Below are 25,431 nucleotides of genomic sequence, written 5' to 3' on the forward strand. Positions count from 1 at the left end.
CCATTTACCAGATCATATTCTGCAGAATTTACAGTACTTATTGTCATAACTCGATATGATGGAATTGAGGTTTGGGGTTTTGCTTTCCAGAAAAAAATCAAAGAAGATATGTGCAAAGAGTGTCATTCATGGGTAAACAAGTCCTGCGGCCGATGTGCCGATATTTTTCTGGAACATTCCTTGCGCGTGCTTTTGGAATACATAAGAGACGTGCAGGATGAAGTTGATGTTTAAAATGTTCACATTCACCTCTAGTGACATGAGGCTGCGGTCAAGGCAATTCAAGGGGCCACGACATCATCTCGGTTGTGTTAACCATGGAATTTGTGGATATCGGATCCATTGCTTTGCCGTTCAAAATAAATAAATAAATAAATAAATAAATAAATTAATGGAATCCTTTACTGAGCTGCAAAATTTCAAAGTTTGAAAAAGTGATAACTTCATACCACAGTAAGCCCTGCTCTTGGATTCCACCATGACTGAATTCCAGGAACTACCACTGTGACTTTTCACTGGATATATACTTTCCGGTACGGATTTCCTTTCCTTATCAGTTTGGAATAATGTGGACGACGTTTCAATGGACAAATTGTGTTTGTTTTTGTTTTCAAACTTTTTTTTTTTTCCAAGTTTTTTCAAATTTTCAAAGTTTCAAATTTCAAATTTTTTCAAATTTCAAGTTTTCAAAACAAATTTGTTTTCAACGACGACGTTTCAACACAAATGCCATTGTGCTGCTAGACACAGCCGGTTTTACACAAAATCGCCATTGAAGGGTCGGCTTGTAAGGAAGGCCTCCCTCCATAGTCTTTTCCAGGAATTTTAAAGTTTTTAGATAAAATCCTTCCACAATGGGATATTTACAATGGAAATGTAAGAGTGTAAATTATCAGGAATTGCAGATTGAATATTGAAATTATGTTTCACTGATGGGTAGTCTGAAAAATGTTCTTGGAGTTGTCTTTCTATGGACTTCCTTCGAACTTTTCTTCCTATTTTACCTTCAGTCTCAATACACAAGTCTGCTCCCGGGGGCGATGGAGGGCGGAAGTGCAAGCCCGTACAGCAGCGAGGCACCCGGGCTGGCATCTCCTTCTCCGTACGCACAGCCCAGCTCTACTTTTGAACCTTCCTCTCCTGCTGCGGCCATCCCCTCCATCACAGACTACCCAGGAACACATGGCTTTGACGTCTCCTTCCAGCAGTCCAGCACGGCCAAGTCTGCAACATGGACAGTGAGATTAATCTTCTTCCTCGTTATGAAAATGTTTAATATTTAACATTGTTATAGGAAATACAGGAAATACACACACACACACACACACACACACACACACACACACACACACACACACACACACACACACACACACACATATAATCTTTCTTCTTATGTACTTGCACCTCATAATCTGTTTTGCCTGTTCCCTCAAAGGACCAATTTTACCTCCAACTCCCATCTCCAGGCCCCTTCCAATATCCCACCTGATCTCCCATCCCTCTACTTTACATCTCCTTCCAAACAACATTCCCTTTTCCATCTGCTCCTGCCACCCTCGCCTTATTTTCTCTATCACCCCCCCCCCCCCCCCCCCCACCCTTCACTTTAATTTCCTTCATTTTGGCCTTGCCATGCACAGACAATAAATAGATGACAACCTCAACACACCCAAAGGTTACCAAATTCCAAGACGACGTTCTCGTTTAGTGCAAGTTTCTGATTCACAACACCGAGCTTTTCATTGAAGACACATTGATGAAAGTGGTGTCCAAAGGCAGAATAGTCTTCAATGGATTCAATCATCTTTTTAGCCGCGTCGCAGACGCTGCTCATAGAGTGCCCTCTGCTGTTGTTGTTGTTGTTCTTCTTGTTCTTGTTCTTGCAGAGAAGACAAAACCTCAAAGCTCCACCCATTCTGGGAACCATAGCTCCACCCATTCTGGGAGAGCCTTCATATAAACAAATATCCACCATTTTATTAACTTGCATAGCTTTGAGGCCTGTTTTGTAGGCCCGTGGTGTCTTCCTGTCTCACACAGTATTATTTCAAATCAAATTCGATATATCATTTCATTTTTCACAGTCGCTAACATAGTTTTAGACTCGGTTGAAAAAAAACGGGAAGAAAATCCGATGAAAGTTGCCCTTTATAGAACGAAATGAATTCTCAAAGGCCTGTAACTTCAAGTCCATTGAGATATATTTTGTTTAAATCACGGCATGGTCAGTCATACACCGCCCGAAATAAGAGACGGGAAAATGCCGAGATATATTAAAAATTCGTCCATTTGATGACAATCGTCAGGATGAAATATTTAATTTATACGTCGTCACAATAATGTGGAGAGAGGAGCATAGCTTCGTTCACGTGTCGCCACACACGGGAAATTGCCGATATATATATATTTAAATCGCGGCATGGTCAGTCATACACCGCCTGAAATAACAGACGGGAAAATGCCGAGATATATATTTTTTTTAAATCGCGGCATGGTCAGTCATACACCGCCTGAAATAACAGATGGGAAAATGCCGAGATATATTAAAAATTCGTCGCCACACACGGGAAATTGCCGAGATATATTTTCACTTTGCACAAAAATAACATCAAGTAATCGAATCAATAGGAATGTCCTGTGCCTATAACATCGACGTTATAGGCACAGCTGCATCTAGGCATTGTGTAACATCGACGCGGCTTTTGTTTTAATTAAAACTTTTTGTACTTGTTCTTATTGGCGTGCGACGCAGAATCGAAGAGTTGGCTAAATGACAGGTCACCTTGCGTCGTGTGAAGTTTTAAGGTTCTGCAATTCTTTAAACAATCCATGTTTAAGGTGGGTGAAGTCCAAACATGCGTTTATTTAACAGGTAAAGCACAAGCAATGGCAGCATCACTCCAGTATGACGTCACACACAACAAATCAACTAATGTGGCTTTTCTTCCTCGCTTCTCTCCGTGTTCACCCATGAACCCATGTTTCATCCATGTTCTCAATATTAATTCACCCCAGATCCTCTTTTTTGTAATACCGACTTCTTTCCTGGAAAAGTCCCAGCAGTGTCCATGTGTTTTATACCTCTCCTCCCACCCTCCCCCCCCCCCCCCTTCCCATGCCTCATCCCCCCAAGCCCTCTCCCTCCCACAGATCTCCCGATGTCCGTTCTCTACTGTGGTACTTGTGTGCTTCCCTCTTTCTCCACATCTTGTCCCCCGCTCCCTTTATTATATGTTTTATGTGACACTTTGTTTTTTTGTGATTAATGTTCGCTCCGACACGAGCCTCGATCTTGTGTACAAAAAAAAAAGTGCTTCGATTTCACATTTATATATTCGGAGGGAGAACATTTGCGAAAGCTCCTTCTTGTACAAACTGCTTGTGATTTCTAGATGGTTCTATATCTGGAAGTAACCAGAAATTTCCCAAAGTCTGGCGATCTTTCCACACAGCTTACTCCGAACACAACTTTAGAAATCGTCACGTTTTTACTCAATACTTCACAACTATATACACGTAACAAACAATTTGTTCCATTTTCAATTATAGGCATTCAAGCGTCACCATTGCCTTGTACCAATACACCGCCTAATGGTCTCGTAAATAATTAGTGGCACACTTCGTGGCCTACAGCTGCTCCAGGGCAGACATTGCCTCAGGATAAACAGAAACTTGGCATGATCAGTTTTGGGTGATTTTTGTCATCTATGTGAATAAAAAAACTCAACATTGTATTGAGCCGAATCAGTTCCTTATATGGGGCCTGGATGTTCAGGAAGTATGGATATTTTCCAAGACTCAACTACTGTACATATAAATAGGTAGGAAAAAATTTCTTCTGCTTTTGCTTCTTCTGAGAGCCGGACTGCTTATGTTACAAAACAAACTTTTTGTTTGTTACAAAAACTGGCAGGGAAGGCCCGAGTACAATATTTTTGGTCTGATTCCCCTTTTTCTTGACTAAGCATAATCCTATCCACCCTGAACTTACGATGTAATATGTATGTGATATGTGATATATACAGACTTGGCATTTAATATGGATTTTTTTTTTTTGTGGGGGTGAACTTACTTTTCAAGATGTCTTAGAACCAAAAGTTCATTGGAATTATGTTGAAATTATTCTAGGTTTTGTTAATGTGACCTTTAAAAGAAGCAAAAACCACATTTGACATTTCGAAACAAATAAATTGATCCTTCAAAGTGATGTAAACTGATATCGAACTCAATTCACGGACAGTACTGTGTTAAACTTCTGTACGTTTTCCAGAAGTATCTCTTTATTTTGCACATAAGCCAAAAAATTTTTTAACAAAAACAAAAGTTAAATTACGACTGGGATTACGGACAGTAAAATTACAGTTCAGTATTTCGTGTAACCCCCACGAGCATTCAGGAGAGCACGTACACGTTGAGGCATGCTGTTCAAGAGATTTGCCAAGGTTTGGACAGGAATCGCTTGCCATGCAGTGACAATAGCCTGCTGCAATTCACGCACAGAGGGCGGCTGCTGGTCCAAGTGGTCGATTTGACGCGTTAATTCTGCCCACAAGTTCTCTATCGGATTCATATCCGGGGACATGGCAGGCCACTCCATATGCTCTACACCACGGTCAGCAAGAAAGTGTTGGATCATGCGAGCACGATGAGGCCGTGCATTGTCATCTTGGAAGACAAAGTTTCCTCGAAAGGCTGCACGAGAAAATGGAAGCAATGTTTCTTCCAGAATGGCCCTGTACTTGAACTGGTTCAGGTTTCCATTCAGAACAACCAGGTAAGTTTTGCCCCTTGCATGAAAAGCAGCCCAAACGGTCACCCCACCACCTCCAGCTTGGACTCTTGGCACTATACAATTTTTGTTTTAGGCTTCATGCACTTGTCTGCGCACTCGGACGCGGCCATCTTGACGATAGACCAGAAATCTAGACTCGTCACTGAAGATCACGTGATTCCAGTGTCCTGGCTGCCATTGACGGTGCTCTCTGGCCCACTGCAATCGGCACTGGCGGTGTTGTCTGGTCAGGCGTGGCTTTCTCAGGGGACGCCTGGCACGATAGCCTGCTTGAACCAGTCATTGGTTGACTAGCCTTCTGGATACAGGCACATTTGTCAGTTGCTGCCACTCAGCCCAAAGCCGATTAGCTGACTTTGTACCGCCATTGCGGATTAACCGGTGCAGCTGGCGATCATCCCTCCTTGTGGTTCTACGGGGACGTCCTGGCCTCGGTATTGGAGTAGGGACATCCCTCTGAGCATTTCGTTTCAGGATCTTTGACACCTGACGTTGAGTGATGCCATACTGCCGAGCAATAGCACGCTGTTTCATGCCGTAATTTCATAAAGCCACCACTCCATGACAAACAGCATTGTCGAGTTGACGGACCATCTCCAGAGGAAGCGGCAATAACTTTTGGAGACGTGCAGCAGTTGTTTTCCACTAATACAGAACGCAACAACCCTTGTATACCCGACTGTGAAGCCAATCATCAAATGCACCTGTCCGTACATTTTGCCACGCCACCTGTGATATAATCCTGTTGTTGACTTCTTGCTGCGACAGACAATCAGTGACATGGTTCTTTTAACAAATAAATCACCAAAGTGTAAAAGAAACTCACCGGATTGATATACTGAGTTAAGAAAGTAAACCCAAGTCAACAAAAAAAAAAATTCCATATTAAATGCCAAGTCTGTATATATATATATATACATACACAGCCGTGGCCAAAAATATTGGCACCCTTGCACTTTTTTCAAATAACTCACAATTTTCTCTCGAAATAAGTTGAAATTAACAAAAGTATTTGGTCTCCACAATTCTTAATTTCACTGTTAATATTACAGAACCTTTGTTTTTGATTCAGAACTTAATATATCCTTTTAAATCAGAAAATAAAAAGAAATGGTATTGACAAAATTATTGACACCCTAGACTTAATATTTGGTAGCACAGACTTTGGACAAAATAACTGCAGTCAAGAGCTTCCTATAGCCATGAATGAGCTTCCTCCACCTCTCTGCTGGCAGTTTGTCCCACTCTTCTTGTGCAAACTACTCCAGTTATCCCAGATTTGAAAGGTGCCTTCTCCCATCTACGTTTTCAGATCTCCCCACAGGTGTTCAATGGGATTTAGATCTGGACTCATTGCTGCCACTTGAGAACAGTCCAGCGTTTTGTCTTGAACCATTCCAGGTGCTTTTTGAAGTGCGTTTGGGGTCATTGTCCTGCTGCAAGACCCACCACCTTCGACGGAGACCCAGCTTTCTGATACTAGGTTGAACATTGTACTCCTAAATGCCTTGGTAATCTCCTGCTTCCATGATGCCATGCACACATTCAAGGCACCCAGTGCCAGAAGCAGCACAGCAACCTCAAAACATCACTGAACCTCCTCCATGTTTGACTGTAGGGTAGGTGTTCTTTTCTTTGAAGGCTTCATTTTGTTTTCTGTAAACATAGATATGATGTTCTTCACCAAAAAGCTCTAATTTGGTTTCATCTGTCTACAGTACATTCTCCCAGAAGGATTTTGGCTTGTTCAGGTGTGTTTGGCAAACTCCAGTCGGGCTTTCTTATGTCTCTCTCTCAGCAGTGGGGTCCTCCTGGGTCTCCTACCATAGAACCCCCTTTCATCGAGTTGGCGACAGATGGTGTGAGTTGAGACTGTCGTACCTAGTGTCTGAAGGTCAGCTTGAATCTGTTTGGCAGTTGATCGAGGTGCTTTCTCCACCATTAGAACAATCCTTGGCTGCAATCTTCGATCAAGTTTTCTCTTGCGGCCACGTCCAGGGAGGTCGGCTCCAGTGCCATGGGCCTTAAACTTCCTGATAACATTGTGTACGGTGGACAGAGGAACATCAAGGTCTCTGGAGATGGACTTGTAGCCTTGAGATTGTCCATACTTGGCTACAATCTTGTGTCTGACCTCCTCAGACAATTCTCTGGTTTTCTTTCTTTTCTCCATGCTCATTGCGGTACACACAGCGACACAAAACAGCAGAATGACTCATTTTCTATATTCAAACTGGTTGAATGAGTGAGTTTTATATTGCAGGCACCTGCAACTCACCCCAGGTGAGTTCAATTCCAAAGTAAAGGAGAATCACCTGCTTGAAATCTAATTATTTCTAACAACTTCTAAAAGGTGCCAATAATATTGTCCGGGCCATTTTAGGATTTCTGTGCTAAATAAGCTAAGATTTAGTAATTTTTTCAGCTTTTTTTGTTTTGTTCCACTGCAAACCAAAGAAATACATATGTGGATACCAAAATATATTTTAATTTAAACAAATTTCTGGAAGAAATGGTGCATTATTTGAAAAAAGGGCAAGGGTGACAATTTTTTTGGCCACGACTGTATGGCACACATGAATAATTTTTTTTGGGGGGGATGGTAAGTCATAAGGGATTACTGTCTGAACCCTGTCTCTGGTGTCCCTGCCACAGGAATGTGACAGACATGGGGGCTAGCACTCAGGTTGGAATTAAAACCAGAAGCAGTGATTTCCGTCTTACTGCAAATTGGAGAAACACTTTCTCCCCTTCTGCCTCCGTTCTCTTTTCCGCGTGCCTTACACTAGGTGGGCGGAAGTAGCAGATATCAAACAGTCGATAGGGAAATTTGCCCTAATTTTTGGATCTTCGCTTCCAAAATCACATGGGTGTGGCAGAACTTTTTCTCAAACTGCTGTCTAAAGTTTTTTTCCCATTTCTCATCAATTTTGAGCAGTTCTTATTTCCAGTGAAAACATTGATATGTTGTAAACTTTGTGGTTTTCAGAGTGTGAATAACATGAGGAAGAATAGTGGGGTAAAAGAAAAAAAAGAGTGTGAAATTCCCAAAATTCTGCTGAAATGATTTTCACCTGGCTCAAATTACTACCTGTTCATATTTCCACAGTACTCGACAGACTTGAAGAAACTGTACTGCCAGATTGCCAAGACATGTCCGATACAATTCCGGGTAACTTCTTCACCACCTCTTGCCGCGCTTGTGCGTGCCATGCCTGTGTACAAAAAAGCGGAGCACGTGACCGAGGTGGTGAAACGCTGCCCCAACCATGAGCTTGGCAGAGACTTCAATGAAGGTGAGAATCTGATATTTGGTGTTTACGCATCAATGTAAATATAACCTGTTGATATAGATGAAACTTTAATGAGTTGTCATCCTACTTCCTGGAAAACTGCTCATACTATAGCGGATACTCACTTTTGATCCAAAGTTTGTACTGTTTTTCCGGTGGTGTCTTTGTCTTTTGTCAGTTATGTACCTGGCTTACATTTATTCTATCCAATAAGATCTTGTCTCGAGCCCTTTACCTATAACCAAGAAAGGTGTATGCATGAGTAGTTCATTTGACTTTTTGAAAAATAATTTGTACAGTAATAGTTGATAATGCGTTTAGAACTGTGCACCATTTTAACACTGCACCACAATCGACTATGTGGTGCTGAATGTTAATGGTACAGAATCTTTAACCGTGTTATAATATTAGGGCACGGATATCAAACTAGTGCCTCTGTGAACATTTCCGTGGTATATTTTTTTTACTCCCTTCTATCTATTTTTAAGATGCTGTCTGAACACTCCTACTCTTTCTATCCCTAAGTTCCCTCTTTTCTTCCTGTTTCTTTATTCGTTTTTATGCATTAAAATTAACCTTTTCATTTCCTTCCTCCCTTTTCCTTCTCTTCATTTGAAGTGCGCAAACTTTGCCTGTAATTAACCCTCTCAATACTGTATGTAGCTCCTACCATATCCCTCTACAACTTGAGTCAGTACCGTAGTGAACTAAGATCTGTTCTCTGATATACCGCCGGTAGTTTAAGTTACCAGACAGGAGCAGTGCATTCTGGGGAAATCTATCCGCTCAACTTCACTGTTTTCTGACTCAGGCCAAGGAGCCCGCAGGCGAGACGCCATGCTAGCGTGCTGCCAGCGTGGCTGCATTTTTGGCCCGTTTGCACCACTCAGCATAGCAATGACTGTAGAGGATGGGACTTTGCGAAACACGACCGACAGGAGATTTTGTACGCCTAGGTTAACAGTAAGATTATCAATTTGAAGTTCTGATTTAGATCCACGAGGAAATGTTGACAAAGGAAACGCAATTCTGTGTAACAAGTATGTGCCATTGCTTGCCCACACACCAAAACTCGGGAATTTATAGCCAGCATGAGAACACGCAACCCACATGGTAAAGCACAATGGGAGGCACCAAAGAAGCCAAAAGATGAAACCAAAAAACCAAACCATTAAAAACCAAAAAAGAACCAAACCCAAAACCAAAAAGCCAAAACCAAAAAACCAAACCAAACCAAAACCAAAAAAGAACCAAAAACCAAACCAAACCAAAAAAGAACCAAAATAATGATGAAACAAAAATCATTAAAAATGATTCCAATACAGGAGACAATACATGGAAAAAGATGACGTACACCTTCCCTGTGATAATTCCCTATGGCTGCAAATTGCTTGTGCGCACGTCATCTAAATACTTGTTATAGTAAAATCTTGATCACATAAACTTTTTCCAACACAGGTCTTAAAATTAATACAATACAATGATGAGCTCTTTCTCCAAAACGAACCTTCGGTCTACGTAACAGTAGTCGCGAAAGATTTCCACCGTAGTTATCTCTGCCATCTGTCTGACCTGCATTCCACTGACACATTGAAGTTCCCTTGTATTATCCCAAAGCAACAAACAATTGTCAGATTAGTCTGCAAGGAAATTATGATGACATTTTCAAGATTCTAAAATACACGACTTATGTCAGATTCTAGAATTGATTGAACCCCCCCCCCCCCCTTCCCATGCCTCCTCCCCCCAGGCCCTCTCCCTTCCACACTTCTCCCTGCTCTCAGATGTTGTGTTTGTGTGCTTCCCCTTCTCTCCCCATCTTGTCTTCCGCTCCCTCTTTTTGGGTATTTTGTTTGTCTGGTTGATTTGTTTGTGAAGTAAATGTTAGCTCTTTCACGAGCCTCGATTCAGTATACAAAAAAACAATACTGTTAAGTTGTTGAGGCAAATATCAATAAAGAGGCAGAACAACTTCAAAGGAAAACCAGAGAAAGGAAAATAGGTAAAATAATTTGCAGGTATCCTTCAAATGACCACAGCCTCTAGACAACGAAGCTTATTGAATAGATGTCCGTTTCTGTCACCGGGTGTCAACAGGTATTCACCAGTGAGCGTGGACGTACGTAATAAAACAGTGATTCAAGCAATAGCTTGTTTATAATTCACATCTCTCAAAGAAGAACAGCACAGGATTTGAACCTCTGGCCAATGAAAGACAATCAATAAATAACCAGAGGACTGTAATCGGAGATCGCTGATGGTTCCGATCAGTAAAGCCAAGTCGTAATATTATCCTATTGAGAGTACTATACTTGAAGTACTTGTGCCTCATTATCAAAAGAAACGGTTCTTTTTTGTTTGTTTTTCCCCCAAAAAGTGGGACACCATGGACACCAAGACTAAAAACACAGTGTCCCCGTCTGGGAACCATAATAACAATACAAGTTCCTTCACACAGAACTCCAACACAGGAGGAGCTCATTAGGCCCGACAAGCCTGCATTATGGCTGCCAACACATTGTTGTTTGTCTGTGCTCTATCTGTACTATAAGAGATCCGATTGTCTGTCTGTCCGTGGCACCATATTTCTCAGATTGGCTGAACGGATCTTCGTCAAACTTTCAGAGGTTCATCAGTAAGTGCGGAAGGAATTTTTGGCCAATTTTTTAAAGTTCCTTTTTGGGATTTTTTCTCAAAAATCGCTTTATAGTGCCTGAGCCTTTGTGTGTGTGCAATGTTTTATTAAATAGGAAATTTCCTAATTGGCTGTAGGTCGGGGAGTGTTTTAGGCACCTACAAAAAAAATAGAAACAAAATCTAAATTGATTTCTTCAAAATGCCAACAAGATTAGAACATCACTGGGCAATGCCAGGTACTCCTGCTGGTATTTTATGAATGCCGAACGTCAAGCAAGGAAGCAGCACGTACCAATTTTAAAGTCCTCGCCGTGACTCGGCCGGGATTTGTACCGCCGACCTCCCGCACTCAGAGTGGACACTCCGAGCATGACACCACCGAGGCTGAAACATGAGTGAGATCACATGATGAAAACAAAATCGAGCAATCATCGCGATCAATTATTTAATGTATCATGATTGCAATAATCTCTATGGATGGGAAACATGCGAGTCACTGCTTTGAGGATTTAAATTCATTATGGATGCAAACAAACAGTAATTAGAAAATATAAACATGTATTCAAGTAAAGTGTTGACTTCAGCTTCCGTCGGTAAATATATTTGAAGTGGATTTTTGCTTATTTTAAAGAACTGCTTGGCCGAGACAAGGGCATTCCATGGGTAACAAGGATCTACAATGGAAAGAACAATGTCTTTCGTGTTTTCAAAAAATAAATATTATCTGGTGAAAAGAAAAGTAGAAGCAAAAGCAAAGATGGAAAAAGAAAAAAATACTTTTATACACGTTGATGAACAATTTGGTATTTGGAAAGAAAAAGAAGGCATGTAATTTTATGTTCATCTTGGGAACAACTTGCCGACCATCGGGTAGAAGGGCTGTATCGGGTTTCAGAGCAATCTGTTGGTAAATAAGGGACAAATAGGGATCCGATGTTTTCGGGGGGGGGCAATCCCTCCTGGAGCCCCCCTGATCCGACATCGAAAAATCGAAGCCTGAGTGATTGTGCGTGCCACTGTCTTGTGTCAAAATGTGTCAAGTTTCAGAACAATCAGCCAAGTGATAAGGGAGGAGCAGCAAAATAGCAAAACGTTAACGGACGGACAACCGGATGGACGGACAGACAGACATCCCGAAAAATGAATGAATCACCAAACATGTCACAGCAGAAAAAACAAATTCTGTCACAGCACATAGATGACCGTGTACGATGTTTTACTCGTATGATGGATGACGGTGTACGATGTTTTACTCGTATGATGGATGACGGTGTAAGATGTTTTACTCATATGATGGATGATGGTGCACCATATTTTACTCATATGATGGATGACGGTGTACGATGTTTTACTCGTATGATGGATGACGGTGTACGATGGTTTACTCATATGATGGATGATGGTGCACCATGTTTTACTCATATGATGGATGACGGTGTACGATGTTTTACTCGTATGATGGATGATGGTGTACGATGTTTTACTCGTATGATGGATGACGGTGTAAGATGTTTTACTCGTATGATGGATGGCGGTGTACTATGTTTTACTCATATGATGGATGATGGTGCACCATGTTTTACTCATATGATGGATGACGGTGTAAGATGTTTTACTCGTATGATGGATGGCGGTGTACTATTTATGTGAAGACATGAACGGACAGGTGTCCTATTCTGTTTGACGAGGTTGGACACTCTCTCCTCTCCAGCATTGCCATGTGCGATAATCAGAATCAATTTAGCAACTTTTACCAGATACTTGAATCTACCTGAATGACCACAGTTGTCTGACGTCCAAATGCCGACATGCAACCCCATATATCATATCCATTCTGCGATACTGCTCCTCCTGGTCCTCCTCTTCCTCTTCTAGCCCTTCCTCCATCATACACCCTCACTTTTTCCCAGACTGCATGAGGAATATCACTTCTCCAGAAGTTATTCGCCTACAAATTCCTCTCACCGTTTATCGATCTGTGCAGGTATGAGCCGAAGCAAGTCTGAGTACTTCGCACAGAAAAATTCCACCGGTGTCACATGTCCACTCAAATTTCGAAATTCAAAAGTCGTGCGTAGTTGAGGACACCATCATCAAAGGGCAATTCCTCTAAGGCCTGAGAAGAAGCTTTCCTATGAAATCCTCTCAATCATTCATAGAACTTCCGTTCATCAGCATCAGACAAATTCTCCTTCATAATGATTTGTTACTGTTTCAACTGTTAGTTTGGAATCATCTAGGTGGTTTGACGTATTCTCATAGTCTACCTTTTTGATGTCGTCTACCTGTTTGAAGGCATCCAATGTAATGAACTTCCGAAGAAGCTTTCTCATTGCATGAGATACCAGGTATACTGGGATGCTGTTGCTGCAGAAGGAGGTTGATGTGAGTGAAAGTAGGAAGTACTGATTCGTAGAAAGACAAGAGTACTTCCGTCATGGAATCTTCAAACGCAGCAAGAATTCTACTGAATCCTGCTTGTCATACATGTTCAGATTTGAAATACCTTTGCAAAGTACTGTAGACCTGTAAGATATTGTGTGCATAGCTTGCTCTAAGCGAAGCCATCGAACACTGTGTACCTTACAACTTTATGGTAAACAGTCACAGAAAGCACAAAATTGTTTGAGAAATACCTTTATGTTTTGTGCCTTTATCACACCGCCTGGATTATTGGAAAAACGAATCGCAAAGAGAAATGTTTGTGATTTTCAACACGCGAGTGTGAAAAATGCGAAGAACTTTCCTTTTGTTTCCGGAAGACCGACAAGCCCATGAGATTAGGTTGTGTGGTCGTGGGAGTATGTAGCTGGAGATAAAATCGTGAGAAAAAGGTGAGATTTACCTTGTGCGCAAATTATGGATAAAAAAGGATGTCCGCATTGCCATATCCATGTCTTGATTTGCAGGAGAAATAGGCAACCCCCCCACCCCCTTTCCCACGCGAGTGTGAAACTCCCCCCAAGCCCTCTTCCTCCCACAGATCTCCCGATGTCCCTGTTCTCTGCTGTTGAACTTGTGTGCTTCCCTCTCTCTCCGCATCTTGTCGCCCGCTCCCTTTATTGGATGTTTTATGTGTCCGTTTGTTTTTTTTTGATTGATGTTAGCTCTTACATGAGCCTCGATCTTGAATACAAAAAAAAAGAAGAAAAAAAGGAGTAGTATTCAACAATAGTGAATCCATGGCAACGGTAACACTACTAGCAGAAGCCACTACTGGCAGAAGCCACTACTAGCAGAAGCCACTACTAGCAGAAGCCACTACTAGCAGAAGCCGCTACTAGCAGAAGCCACTACTAGCAGAAGCCACTACTAGCAGAAGCCACTACTAGCAGAAGCCACTACTAGCAGAAGCCACTACTAGCAGATCATGAAAAATAACGACAAAAAATGGAGAGCAGAGTGCTTTTGGTGCTGGGTGTGGCTGCGGCTTTTCCAAGTCACATGATAGACCGGTCCTGTCCTCAGCCACTGCTCTACCATTTCCAGCTGCTCGACTCCCTCGCCCACCTTATCTCTTCATCGCCCATCAATCTCTTTCTACGCGCCAGCGGAGCAGCTGTTGGTACCTTAACCTCAACAATCTCAAGGTGTATAATTGAGGCATCACCATGTCTGAGTGGGATCAAGTTTTATTGGTCCAGATCCTGACAGTATCTTACATTCCGACACGACGCGCCCCGATCGTCACCAGGAAAAAGATTTCAAATGTCTACACAACAAAAGTTACAGTTTCAAAGTTGCATATGTTGAAAAATGAAAAATTGTGAAATATACAAGATTTACAAGAGAACATGAAATATACCACATTTATTTATTTATGTATGCAAGACTATATCATTTTTATGAAGACTTCACACCCATACTTACACATCCCAACATAAAACTCTCACAACCATTTGTAAAATTCTGACCGAGTGTGACCTGTCCAGTTCTTAGTGAGGAAAATGCTCATGACTTGTCGTGATGCATTTATGCTGTCAAGTGTGTGGGCCTCCTCCTCCACCACCACCACCACCACCACCACCACCACCACCACCACCACCACCACCCCCGGCTTGAATTTTTTTGGGTTTTTTTCTTTGTTTTTTTTGTATACAAGATCGAGACTCGTGTAAGAGCTAACATTAATGACAAAAAAAAACGGACACATAAGACAAAATAAAGGGAGCAGGAGACAAGATAGGAGAGGAAGGCGAAGCACACCAGTACAACATTTGAGAGCAGCGACATCGGGAGATCTGTGGGAGGGAGAGGGCTTGGGGGGAGGAGGCGTGGGAAGGGGGGTGGGGGTGGGAGAGGTAAAAAAAAAAAAACACATGGACACTGCCAGGACTTCCAGGAAAGAAGTTGGAATTTCAAACGAGGTGGATCTGGGGTGAATTAGCGGGGGTAGAAAAGATCAAGGTTTTGGATGGGGGAGGATAAGAGATGGTGGTGAACAGCTGTTTTAAATACCTGGAGGGAGGAGTGGGATTGAAGAGAGTGAGGGAGTTTGTTCCAGAGGAGGGAGAAAAGGGGAATGAAGGAGTGAAGGTTAATAGTCTTGATTTTGGCAGTTTAACCAGAAAATTTCACCAGAAATGTTTGGCATTGTTTTACATTATTCTACACAAGTATTCATATATATATACAGTATATATATATATATATGTGTATGTATCTAAAACACAATGTGAGTTTGTGTGTTTGTACAGATGTCTGTCTCCCTTCATAAGGACGATTTGAATTGGGTTTTAAAGGCCAATCTTTCAACCCAAATGTGTGTTCACCACGGTCTATTTTTGAGGATGAAACAAACCCTTAAAACATTTTCCATAAAAGGCTAATTGTGTCTCTTCTAATGGAACTGTAGACGGTGGCTTGCAAACCGAGCCCCAAGGGCGGTGTCGAGAAGCGTTTCCTTTTTCAATAACAATAAATACAATGCGCAGGGACGGGAAATTCGCTGCACATGATTTGCAACGCACACAGAGTAAAAGGAGTGTTCATTTTCATCCGTATGATGTCTAATAAATAAAGAAGATATAAGCACACCTGACGCTTAGGCCTAGACTTCAGACTACAGATCGGTCATGGGGCTGCAGCGTCAAATAAACTGTTCCAAACCGTCATTTTTGGGCTTTTTACTAGTTCAGTTACAATGCTGTTACCACCATTTTCTTTTCTCCTAACACACAATTCTGTTAACTTGTGATTCTGGGGGAATAACTGCAAATCTGCTTTATTTTGGCCCTCCTGTCACCCAGGAGGGTGAATTTAAGAAACCCAATCTTAAGGTAAACTCTGTGTACTTGTTCCTGTAGTACTTTACTGTAGATCAGCACAACGCAAAGAAGGGATGTGTTCAGGGCAAAGAAGGGATGTGTTCAGGGCAAAGAAGGGATGTGTTCAGGGCAAAGAAGGGATGTGTTCAGGGCTGGTTATTCCCTGCACATGCTCCATGTATTTCCGAAGGTATTAAAACCACACCTATTATGACTAACTGTCTTTTGGCGAAGAGTGACGGGTTGACAGGATAGCCTCGAGGTACGCATACTTACCTCTAAGCTGTCTAGCCATGCAGAGTTTGAATCTCGGCCCACCTGTAAACCGCCATCCTGGTGTATTACAGGTGGGGTGATTCATCGATGCGCCGGATGGACGTTAAACTGGGCGACCCGTTGGTGGACGTTATAGATCCCACTTACACAAACTATCACCTGAACAAATTACAAATACCTGCTCTAACCTACGAGGGGCACTGCATCACACCTGTGCCTCCAAGTAAATTAGGCTACCCTGCAGCCTTGTGCTGTATACTAAAGAAGAAGAAGAAGGTGAGGAGTGATTTGATATTCACTACTTATTTAGAAGTGGTGCTTCAAACAATGAAGTTGATGTTGTTTTCCTAAGAATATTTTCCTGTTCCTCTTGTTTGTCGGAGACGCAATACTAAATTGAGACCCGAGAGGCTGACAGGATAGGAAGTTGATAAAGTAGGTACAAATGAAAAAGGTGTCATTTACATTTATGTACGCAGACGACTGGTGAGGAGTAGGTAGTGGTGGCAGAGTTTTTGCATATGTAATATGTTGATGGCTCAATGTAATATGTTTTTTTGCATATGTAATATGTTGATGGCTCTATGTAATATGTTTTTTTTGCATATGTAATATGTTGATGGATCTAAACTGATATTAATTGTTTCCTATTACAAAATAAATGACAGTGCCAGCAGTCACAAAACAGTCATCGTTATTGTTATGTACGTGCCACATTGTTGTTCCATACACCTTGTTACCTTTTTTTAAAGTTTTTTTTTTGCGCAAACCTTCGTCTGCGCATGCGTGCTCCGACACCGCAACATATAGCACTATGTGTAACCTGTATTTTATCTTTTCCAATAATAATGTACAACGACAATGCATATGGAGTTAACCTGAAGCTTCCAACCTGTATGCTTACTTCTTTCATCCTATCAGCGGGGCAGACTGCACCTCCGAGCCACCTGATTCGCATAGAAGGGAATAATCATGCGCAGTACATGGAGGACCCCGTGAGTGGCCGGCAGAGTGTCATCGTACCGTACGAGTCCCCACAAGTAGGTCACCAGGGGCGTTGATCGCTATTGAAAAGTGGGGGTGGCGGTGGGGGGGAGGGGGGGACATTTTCTGGGTAAATTATTTTGAAGTGGCTTTGATGAAGTTGATTAAGTTTTTTGTCATTTTCATGAATTTAATATAATTGCATACATTGTGACCAATTTGAAATCTGATACATCAGGGAGTCTTAAGACTTCCTATGTAATGTAGGGATGACACAATTCCTCAAAAAAAGAAAATCTACCAAGATACGCACTTGTAAACCTATGAAAGTACCTACCTGTCCGTCGTCTGTGGAGGATTCCATATCAAATCACACTCATTAACCCTTTGTGTGAGGCATATTTTTTTCAAAAAGATTTTCAAATCTTTCATTAAAAATCTGCATTTTTTTTGGTCATTTTCAAAAAAAAGAAAAAAAGAATTTTCATCTTGTGAAAATTGAATTTCAGCGCACAAAGGGTTTAACGTTTGGAGAGCATCGCTAAACTACAAAAGTGACAGAACAAAAATATCCTGTTTGTAATTCTTCTTTTCAGACAATAACTCAACATTGGGTTCAGCGGAGCACTTTGTTCAAACCGAATCTACTGTATTTTACAGTGGGAAGAAGATCCAGACAGCTCAGATCTTAAATAACCTGAAGGGATCCCACGAAAAGTAGGTGTAACTGCATATTTACACATTGGGCAATGAAGTGTCAAGAGAGGTAGGCGGGACAACAGCTGTCAATCAGCTTGTTGGGGGCGGGGCCACAAAACACATTTGAGTGTACCAGTACACCCGCAGACTCTGCGAGGGGCAGGAAGGGTCATTCCTCTTTGGGGTATATAGATTACAGTCGATATATGGGCGGGTCTCAAGAACATTGGGTGTGTGTTCATTTAACAAGTTTCTTGTGAAGAGATCGCCAAGTGGTTTAAGCATTTGAGCAAGGACTCCATTCAAAACCGTTAAGGAACGGCTGGCTTGGCAAGCGCTAGCTAGCTGCTTGCTAAAGGAGCACAATCCAAGCTTCTCCCTTTCAGTTTCGTATCAAACAGCAGGAGCGAGTTTCAAAAGGTCGCTACGAAAAATGCCATGGTAGTGGCAGAAAGGGCCATGTTATTAACCCAACATTTGTGGGTTATATAGAGAACAGTAGATCTTCGCTCAGTTCTGCAAATAAACCTTACTTCACGGATGTCGGGATTTCTCCAAATTTCTTCATTTAGTGTTACAAAGGGGTTAGCGACTGTTTAAAAAGCAAATCATACGTGTTTGTGGTGTGTAATATTTTTACTTCCTGTAGAAGCCGTTGCTCCCACAGAAACGCCATTATAACTACTAGGGCATGCCCGTACTATATATAAGCTAGGACGTGCCCGTACGTGGGTGCCCGTTCCTTGCCAAAAAAAAAAAAAAAAAAAAATTTGTGTAGGGGTGTGTGTGTGTAAACATCCTAGGGCGTGCCCGTACGTGGGTGCAAAAAAACATGCGTGCAAACAACAACAACAAAAAAAAACTTTGAAACCACGTGGCAGTAACGACCACAGAACCCCCCCCCCTCTATTTACATGAATGGTTTGGTCCATTCGCAACGACCACAGAACCCCCCCCCCTCTATTTACATGCAATGGTTTGGTCCAAAGCGAACGGCTTGCAGTGTTTGGTAAAGAAATCGCCATAGCTCGGTAAGTACTTGTCCGATTAATATGAAACCTTGAAAAGGCACATCCTCGGGTCCCCAGCAATATACCTGGCAAGTTTAAAGTATATCGGACCCGTGGTTGTCGAGAAACAGCGGTCACAGACAAACATACACACATACACACATACACACATACACACATACAAACACACAGAGATTAATGGAATTATAGATAGATAAGCTATTTATACAAGTTATCACTGCAGGAAAAACGCCTTGCTGAAGTGGGACATTATTAGTATTAATATTGTTTTGTAATAACATTAACAATGTGCGATTATAATCATTCATTTTTCTTGGAAATATGCCACGATAAAGCTAATTTAACATTTATATACACCTCAACGTGCAACCCCATTGACAGCAATTGCGGGCAAACTTGCTCGGGGGGAGAAAACCCCCTTGGGGAGGGGGGTAAAGGAATGTGCTGCAACCTTCATTATGTAACCCTTCGTCATCCTGTCAAGTTTGGCTGAGATTGGATAAGTAACGACGGCATGTATTGGCGTCAAAAATTCATCAGACAGACAGATAGACAGACAGAAATGGCGTATTTTAGTATCCAAATGAGGTGGTGGACAGATAAAGCCACCCAAGCCATAACATGTGGTGGATGGTCTTGCACCTCTTCAACATAATGTGGATTAGCATCACTCCAAGAGGAAACATTGCGTCGAGATGACCTGAGGTAAACAGCACACTCATCGCTAAACGTAACCTTTGATCTTTTATGAATAGTATCGAAGTTCTCCAGCAGTTTGTCACAAGATGTCGACGTGTTCTCATGATCTGCATCTGACAATTCAAAATGACAGTTGGTTTATCTGGTTTCATGTGAAGATCCTCTTTCATTGTGCGATGTAACGATGAATACGAAACACTCAACTCTGCAGAACGTTTCCTCAATGATTTTTTCGGAGATCTGAGAACGGATGTTTTCAATGTTTTGAATTCCCAAATCATTAATTTTTGGTCGTCCGCTGCAGTTCCGTCGCGTACACTTCCAGTCTGAAATCTCTTTTTCCCCCAAAGATGAAGATTTGATTTTGACGGTGCTGGCTTTCCAAAACGCTCCTTGAAGTCTTCTTACACCTGTTTCATTGTCTTGTTTGTGTTTCTCTTCTTGTGGACTCCCTTCCACTGTAAATAGACTGGTGTCTGCTATCTTGGTTCAATGTATTATTTGTATTATCTGAAAAAAAAAGAAAACACTATAAATATATGATACAAACAAAACTTGTATAAGCACCAAAACCGTGTCCTGGGACCTATAACTCACCTTATAGAGGCAATGTATTCACATTAGTCATGTTGATCCACTCCTTTACCCTCACCCTTACCCCAAACTGATTTTAGCATTTGTGCTGCAAAAGGAGATGAACACCTGGAAAACATTTACTTATTTAATCCCACCTGCAGGTTGGGACCGAGTATACGACTGTCCTGTACAACTTCATGTGCAACAGCAGCTGTGTCGGTGGCATGAACCGTCGTCCTGTGCTCATCATCATTACCCTGGAAACACGAGAGTGAGTTACACTGGCAGACACCATACAATTATCATCATCACGTTCACAGTTCACCTCATGGATAACCCATTTCACCTGCCTCCATGTTCATGAAATGTTCCCTGTTCACCATACACTGTTGCATTGATTAACAAGTTTACCTGTTTGTGCTACAACCATTACCGTTGTCTAAGAAAACGAGTGAGAGACCCTCAGGGCCATTTATGGGTTGGCAGGATGGCCTAGAACAGGTACGCACACTCACCTCTAAGCTGTCTAACCTGGGTTTAAATCCTGACCCAGGTAAAATTCTCATGCCAATGCTTCCCAGTCAAGGTGGTCTTCATCTCATGCCAATGCTTCCCAGTCAGGGTGGTATTCATCTCATGCCAATGCCTCACAGTCAGGGTGGTATTCATCTCATGCCAATGCTTCACAGTCAGGGTGGTCTTCATCTCATGCCAATGCTTCCCAGTCAGGGTGGTATTCATCTCATGCCAATGCTTCACAGTCAAGGTGGTATTCATCTCATGCCAATGCTTCCCAATCAGGGTGGTCTTCATCTCATGCCAATGCTTCCCAGTCAGGGTGGTATTCATCTCATGCCAATGCTTCCCAGTCAGGGTGGTATTCATCTCATGCCAATGCTTCACAGTCAGGGTGGTATTCATCTCATGCCAATGCTTCCCAGTCAGGGTGGTCTTCATCTCATGCCAATGCTTCACAGTCAGGGTGGTATTCATCTCATGCCAATGCTTCCCAGTCAGGGTGGTCTCCATCTCATGCCAATGCTTCCCAGTCAGGGTGGTCTTGATCTCATGGCAATGCTTCCCAGTCAGGGTGGTATTCATCTCATGCCAATGCTTCCCAGTCAGGGTGGTCTTCATCTCATGCCAATGCTTCACAGTCAGGGTGGTATTCATCTCATGCCAATGCTTCACAGTCATGGTGGTATTCATCTCATGCCAATGCTTCACAGTCAGGGTGGTATTCATCTCATGCCAATGCCTCACAGTCAGGGTGGTATTCATCTCATGCCAATGCTTCACAGTCAGGGTGGTCTTCATCTCATGCCAATGCTTCCCAGTCAGGGTGGTATTCATCTCATGCCAATGCTTCACAGTCAGGGTGGTTTCATCTCATGCCAATGCTTCCCAGTCAGGGTGGTCTTCATCTCATGCCAATGCTTCCCAGTCAGGGTGGTATTCATCTCATGCCAATGCTTCCCAGTCAGGGTGGTATTCATCTCATGCCAATGCTTCACAGTCAGGGTGGTATTCATCTCATGCCAATGCTTCCCAGTCAGGGTGGTATTCATCTCATGCCAATGCTTCACAGTCAGGGTGGTATTCATCTCATGCCAATGCTTCCCAGTCAGGGTGGTATTCATCTCATGCCAATGCTTCCCAGTCAGGGTGGTCTTCATCTCATGCCAATGCTTCCCAGTCAGGGTGGTCTTCATCTCATGCCAATGCTTCACAGTCAGGGTGGTATTCATCTCATGCCAATGCTTCCCAGTCAGGGTGGTATTCATCTCATGCCAATGCTTCACAGTCAGGGTGGTATTCATCAATGTGAGTGCCGTCCCTTGGATGGACATTAAACTGTTGTCCCGTCTGCTGGTATTAGTTGGTGGATGTTGAAACGTCTTTCACGAAGAGTAGGCAAGTTATCGCGGGCACCAGGAACAAAATACCTATTTTGGAGAGCACATTAATGGGGCATGAAGACCCGGAGAAGCAAAGTTGGCATTCTTGGGGGAAATCGGGGAAAAAGACTTTAGCTCTGAAGGGATCGACTGCCCTCGACCCTCAGCGTATTATAATATAAATTATTCATTATAACGCCATTATAATGGCAAAATGTTCTGCTGAAAATATGGAGGCAGACATCAGGAAGAGATCCTGCTGCTGCTGCTGCTGCTGCTGCTGCTGCTCTCTTCGAGTTTGGGTCTTTCGAGCAATTTTTATAAACAGGCGAGGATTGACCCCAGACCATGTGAATGTATTCCACAGCCTGATTATGCATTTCTCCAACTCCAACATTACTGCAACGAGGTCTAGGTGGATGCAGGGGTGGGGGTTAGGATCATACGTAGTCGGTGGGCGGACAGGGGGGGAAAATAACACGAAATGCGAGATATTGAATGGGTCTGAATCCAAACCCATGATTGCACCTGCTTTCCCACATTCAATCCCAAAAATGGGTCCTGTTGATCTTTTACGGATCGTTTGGTGTTCCCACAAGTTTGTAACAATTTGTCTTTGCATTTATATCACCAGCAGAGTTGATTTTGGCCTAGTATTTCAGTCCAGTTGATTCCCATTGTAATCGATGATTCTCCGTGGCTTCCACGACGAGGGCACACACCAGAACGCTTCTTGCAGCTCCTGGTCGTTTTAGACGGGATGGTTTCAAGTTTGTTCCGATTGGTTTGACACGTCACAGAAGGCTTGGCTGCCATAATCAAGGTGTGAGCGGATAAAGGCCTCATATAGAAATAACAAGCCATCCCGATGTGCTTCCCATGATGTTCCGGTTATTCCTCCACAGCAATTAAATCGAGACCTTTTGCACATTTGGCATCGAACTTTTTAAGATGTGGATTCTAAGGTAATCCTTTGTCAAAGGTAATCCCGAAAAACGTTGCTTCAGATGAAACTTTATCGGGAGTGCCACCGAGTGTCCCAGAGATATCGCTCAGGTTTAGGTTGCATGTAAAAACAGCCAATTTGAACTAAGTTCCGGGGAATTGAAATCGTCATTGTTGGAGGTTTTTTAAAATAAAAAGTAGTAATTGATAGGTGAGTGCAGGCCTACATCGTTCGTCGTAGTACTAAAACATGTCGGACTCGTACTGCTTGGGGGACTGCCATTCTCGGATTGAAGTGTGGAGACGCTCGGCCTACTCTTCTACTAAAGGTTCTATTTGACCAAAAGTCTCGAATCCGGCAAAACATTTTGACTTTAATCCCTAATTGGTGGATTTTGAAAAGGACAACTTCCCCGAAAATTGTGTCATAAGCCTTTTGAATGCCAAGAGGCACTTGAGACAGGTAACAACTCACGGTTGTTTAAACCTTCCCCTGATGTCATTAGCTAAGCTGACTTTGAAAATTGTACAAAAACGATTTATTTCTGGGAAATAAACCAAATGTTAATTTGACCAAGTCCGTCATTGTTTTACACAGGACGGACATGAGAGCAACATGACGATAGGACGTTGCATTTCAATGGTCCTTTCTACTTTAACTGGAAAGCATCTCAAAATGTATGAAAACCCGTGCACGTCCGCTCTGTATTCAAACTAGACTCGACGAAAACAGCAAAAAAAATAATAAAAATTACAATCTTATTAATTAGTGTTCTCGAAATTCTCATATTGAAGGTTTATTGAAAACTTATGACAAAAGTTTAAATGATAAATAAAGAAACACGGAAGCTATCACAAAACCCAGCCATCTCGCGCTGCACGGCAGGTGGGCTGTTGAGGCCTATTTGTACTTAATGTGACTTTGCCCTTTGACATTTTGACCCAATTATTAATGTCTTCTATTGTAATGGCCTGGGCGCACACACACACACACACACACACACACACACACACACACACACACACACACACAGTAAAACCATGTCTCCCCCTGCGCAAAACACAGGCAAAACATTGCGTAATTATGTTTCCAGTCAGAGGGGAGTTTTCCTGTTCATCACACCATGTTGTATTATTCGAGAATGACTTTTAACACACGATCATTCATGTGTTCAAACATGACATTCATTACATTGGTTAACTTATCTGGACCAGGGAAAATATTATTATTTGTTTTCTGGATAAGGTGTTTAAGTTCATGAAGTGAGAAGTCTTGGATTAAAAGGGGATTAATAAGAAGAGAGTCAAATAAAATATATTTGTGTTGTTTCACAAATTTTATATCGTATAACCTAAACCCGTTATCATTATTACATTCCTAGGTAACATTAGAAAATAATGTGTCCAAAACCTCTACTAATCCTTACTCTAACAAAGGGTTTAATTTTGATGTACTGTACCAGAATAGGAATGTTGTTTCCCCTCTCTTGAATTACATACATAACCAACATTCATACGTTTACTCCGTATATATATACAGACTTGGCATTTAATATGGAATATTTTTTTGTGGGGGTGAACTTACTTTTCAAGATGTCTCAGAACCAAAAGTTCATTGGAATTATGTTGAAATTATTCTAGATTTTGTTAATGTGACCTTTAAAAGAAACAAAAACCACATTTGACATTTCGAAGCAAATAAATTGATCCTTGAAAGTGATGTAAACTGATATCGAACTCAATTCACGGACAGTACTGTGTTAAACTTCTGTGCGTTTTCCAGAAGTATCTCTTTATTTTGCACATTAGCCAAAAAAATTTAAAACAAAAACAAAAGTTAAATTACGACTGGGATTACGGACAGTAAAATTACAGTTCAGTACTTCGTGTATCCCCCACGAGCATTCAGGAGAGCACGTACACGTCGAGGCATGCTGTTCACGAGATTTGCCAAGGTTTGGACAGGAATCGCTTGCCATGCAGTGACAATAGTCTGCTGCAATTCACGCACAGAGGTCGGCTGCTGGTCCAAGCGGTCGATTTGACACGTTAATTCTGCCCACAAGTTCTCTATCGGATTCATATCCGGGGACATGGCAGGCCACTCCATATGCTCTACACCACGGTCAGCAAGAAAGTGTTGAATCATGCAAACACGATGAGGCCGTGCATTGTCATCCTGGAAGACAAAGTTTCCTCGAAAGGCTGCACGAGCAAATGGAAGCAATGTTTCTTCCAGAATGGCCCTGTGCTTGAACTGGTTCAGGTTTCCATTCAGAACAACCAGGTCAGTTTTCCCCCTGCATGAAAAGCAGCCCAAACGGTCACCCC

General features: G+C 42.2%; 1 protein-coding gene across 5 annotated transcripts in view; it reads left to right on the top strand.

Annotated features, from left to right (window-relative positions):
* Positions 1-25,431, top strand: part of LOC137429039 (tumor protein 63-like) — a 94,652-nt gene that overhangs the window by 35,262 nt on the left and 33,959 nt on the right. For all 5 annotated transcript variants that reach the window (XM_068119050.2, XM_078780995.1, XM_068119052.2 and 2 more), the window contains exons 2-5: positions 1,011-1,238; positions 7,905-8,091; positions 17,190-17,308; positions 20,419-20,528. In XM_068119050.2, coding sequence (XP_067975151.1) covers positions 1,011-1,238; positions 7,905-8,091; positions 17,190-17,308; positions 20,419-20,528 — 644 coding nt within the window. The remainder of the gene's footprint in view (positions 1-1,010; positions 1,239-7,904; positions 8,092-17,189; positions 17,309-20,418; positions 20,529-25,431) is intronic.

This window comes from Myxine glutinosa, chromosome 6 (genome assembly GCF_964187855.1).
Source record: "Myxine glutinosa chromosome 6, kmMyxGlut1.1, whole genome shotgun sequence".
Lineage (NCBI taxonomy): Eukaryota > Metazoa > Chordata > Myxini > Myxiniformes > Myxinidae > Myxine > Myxine glutinosa.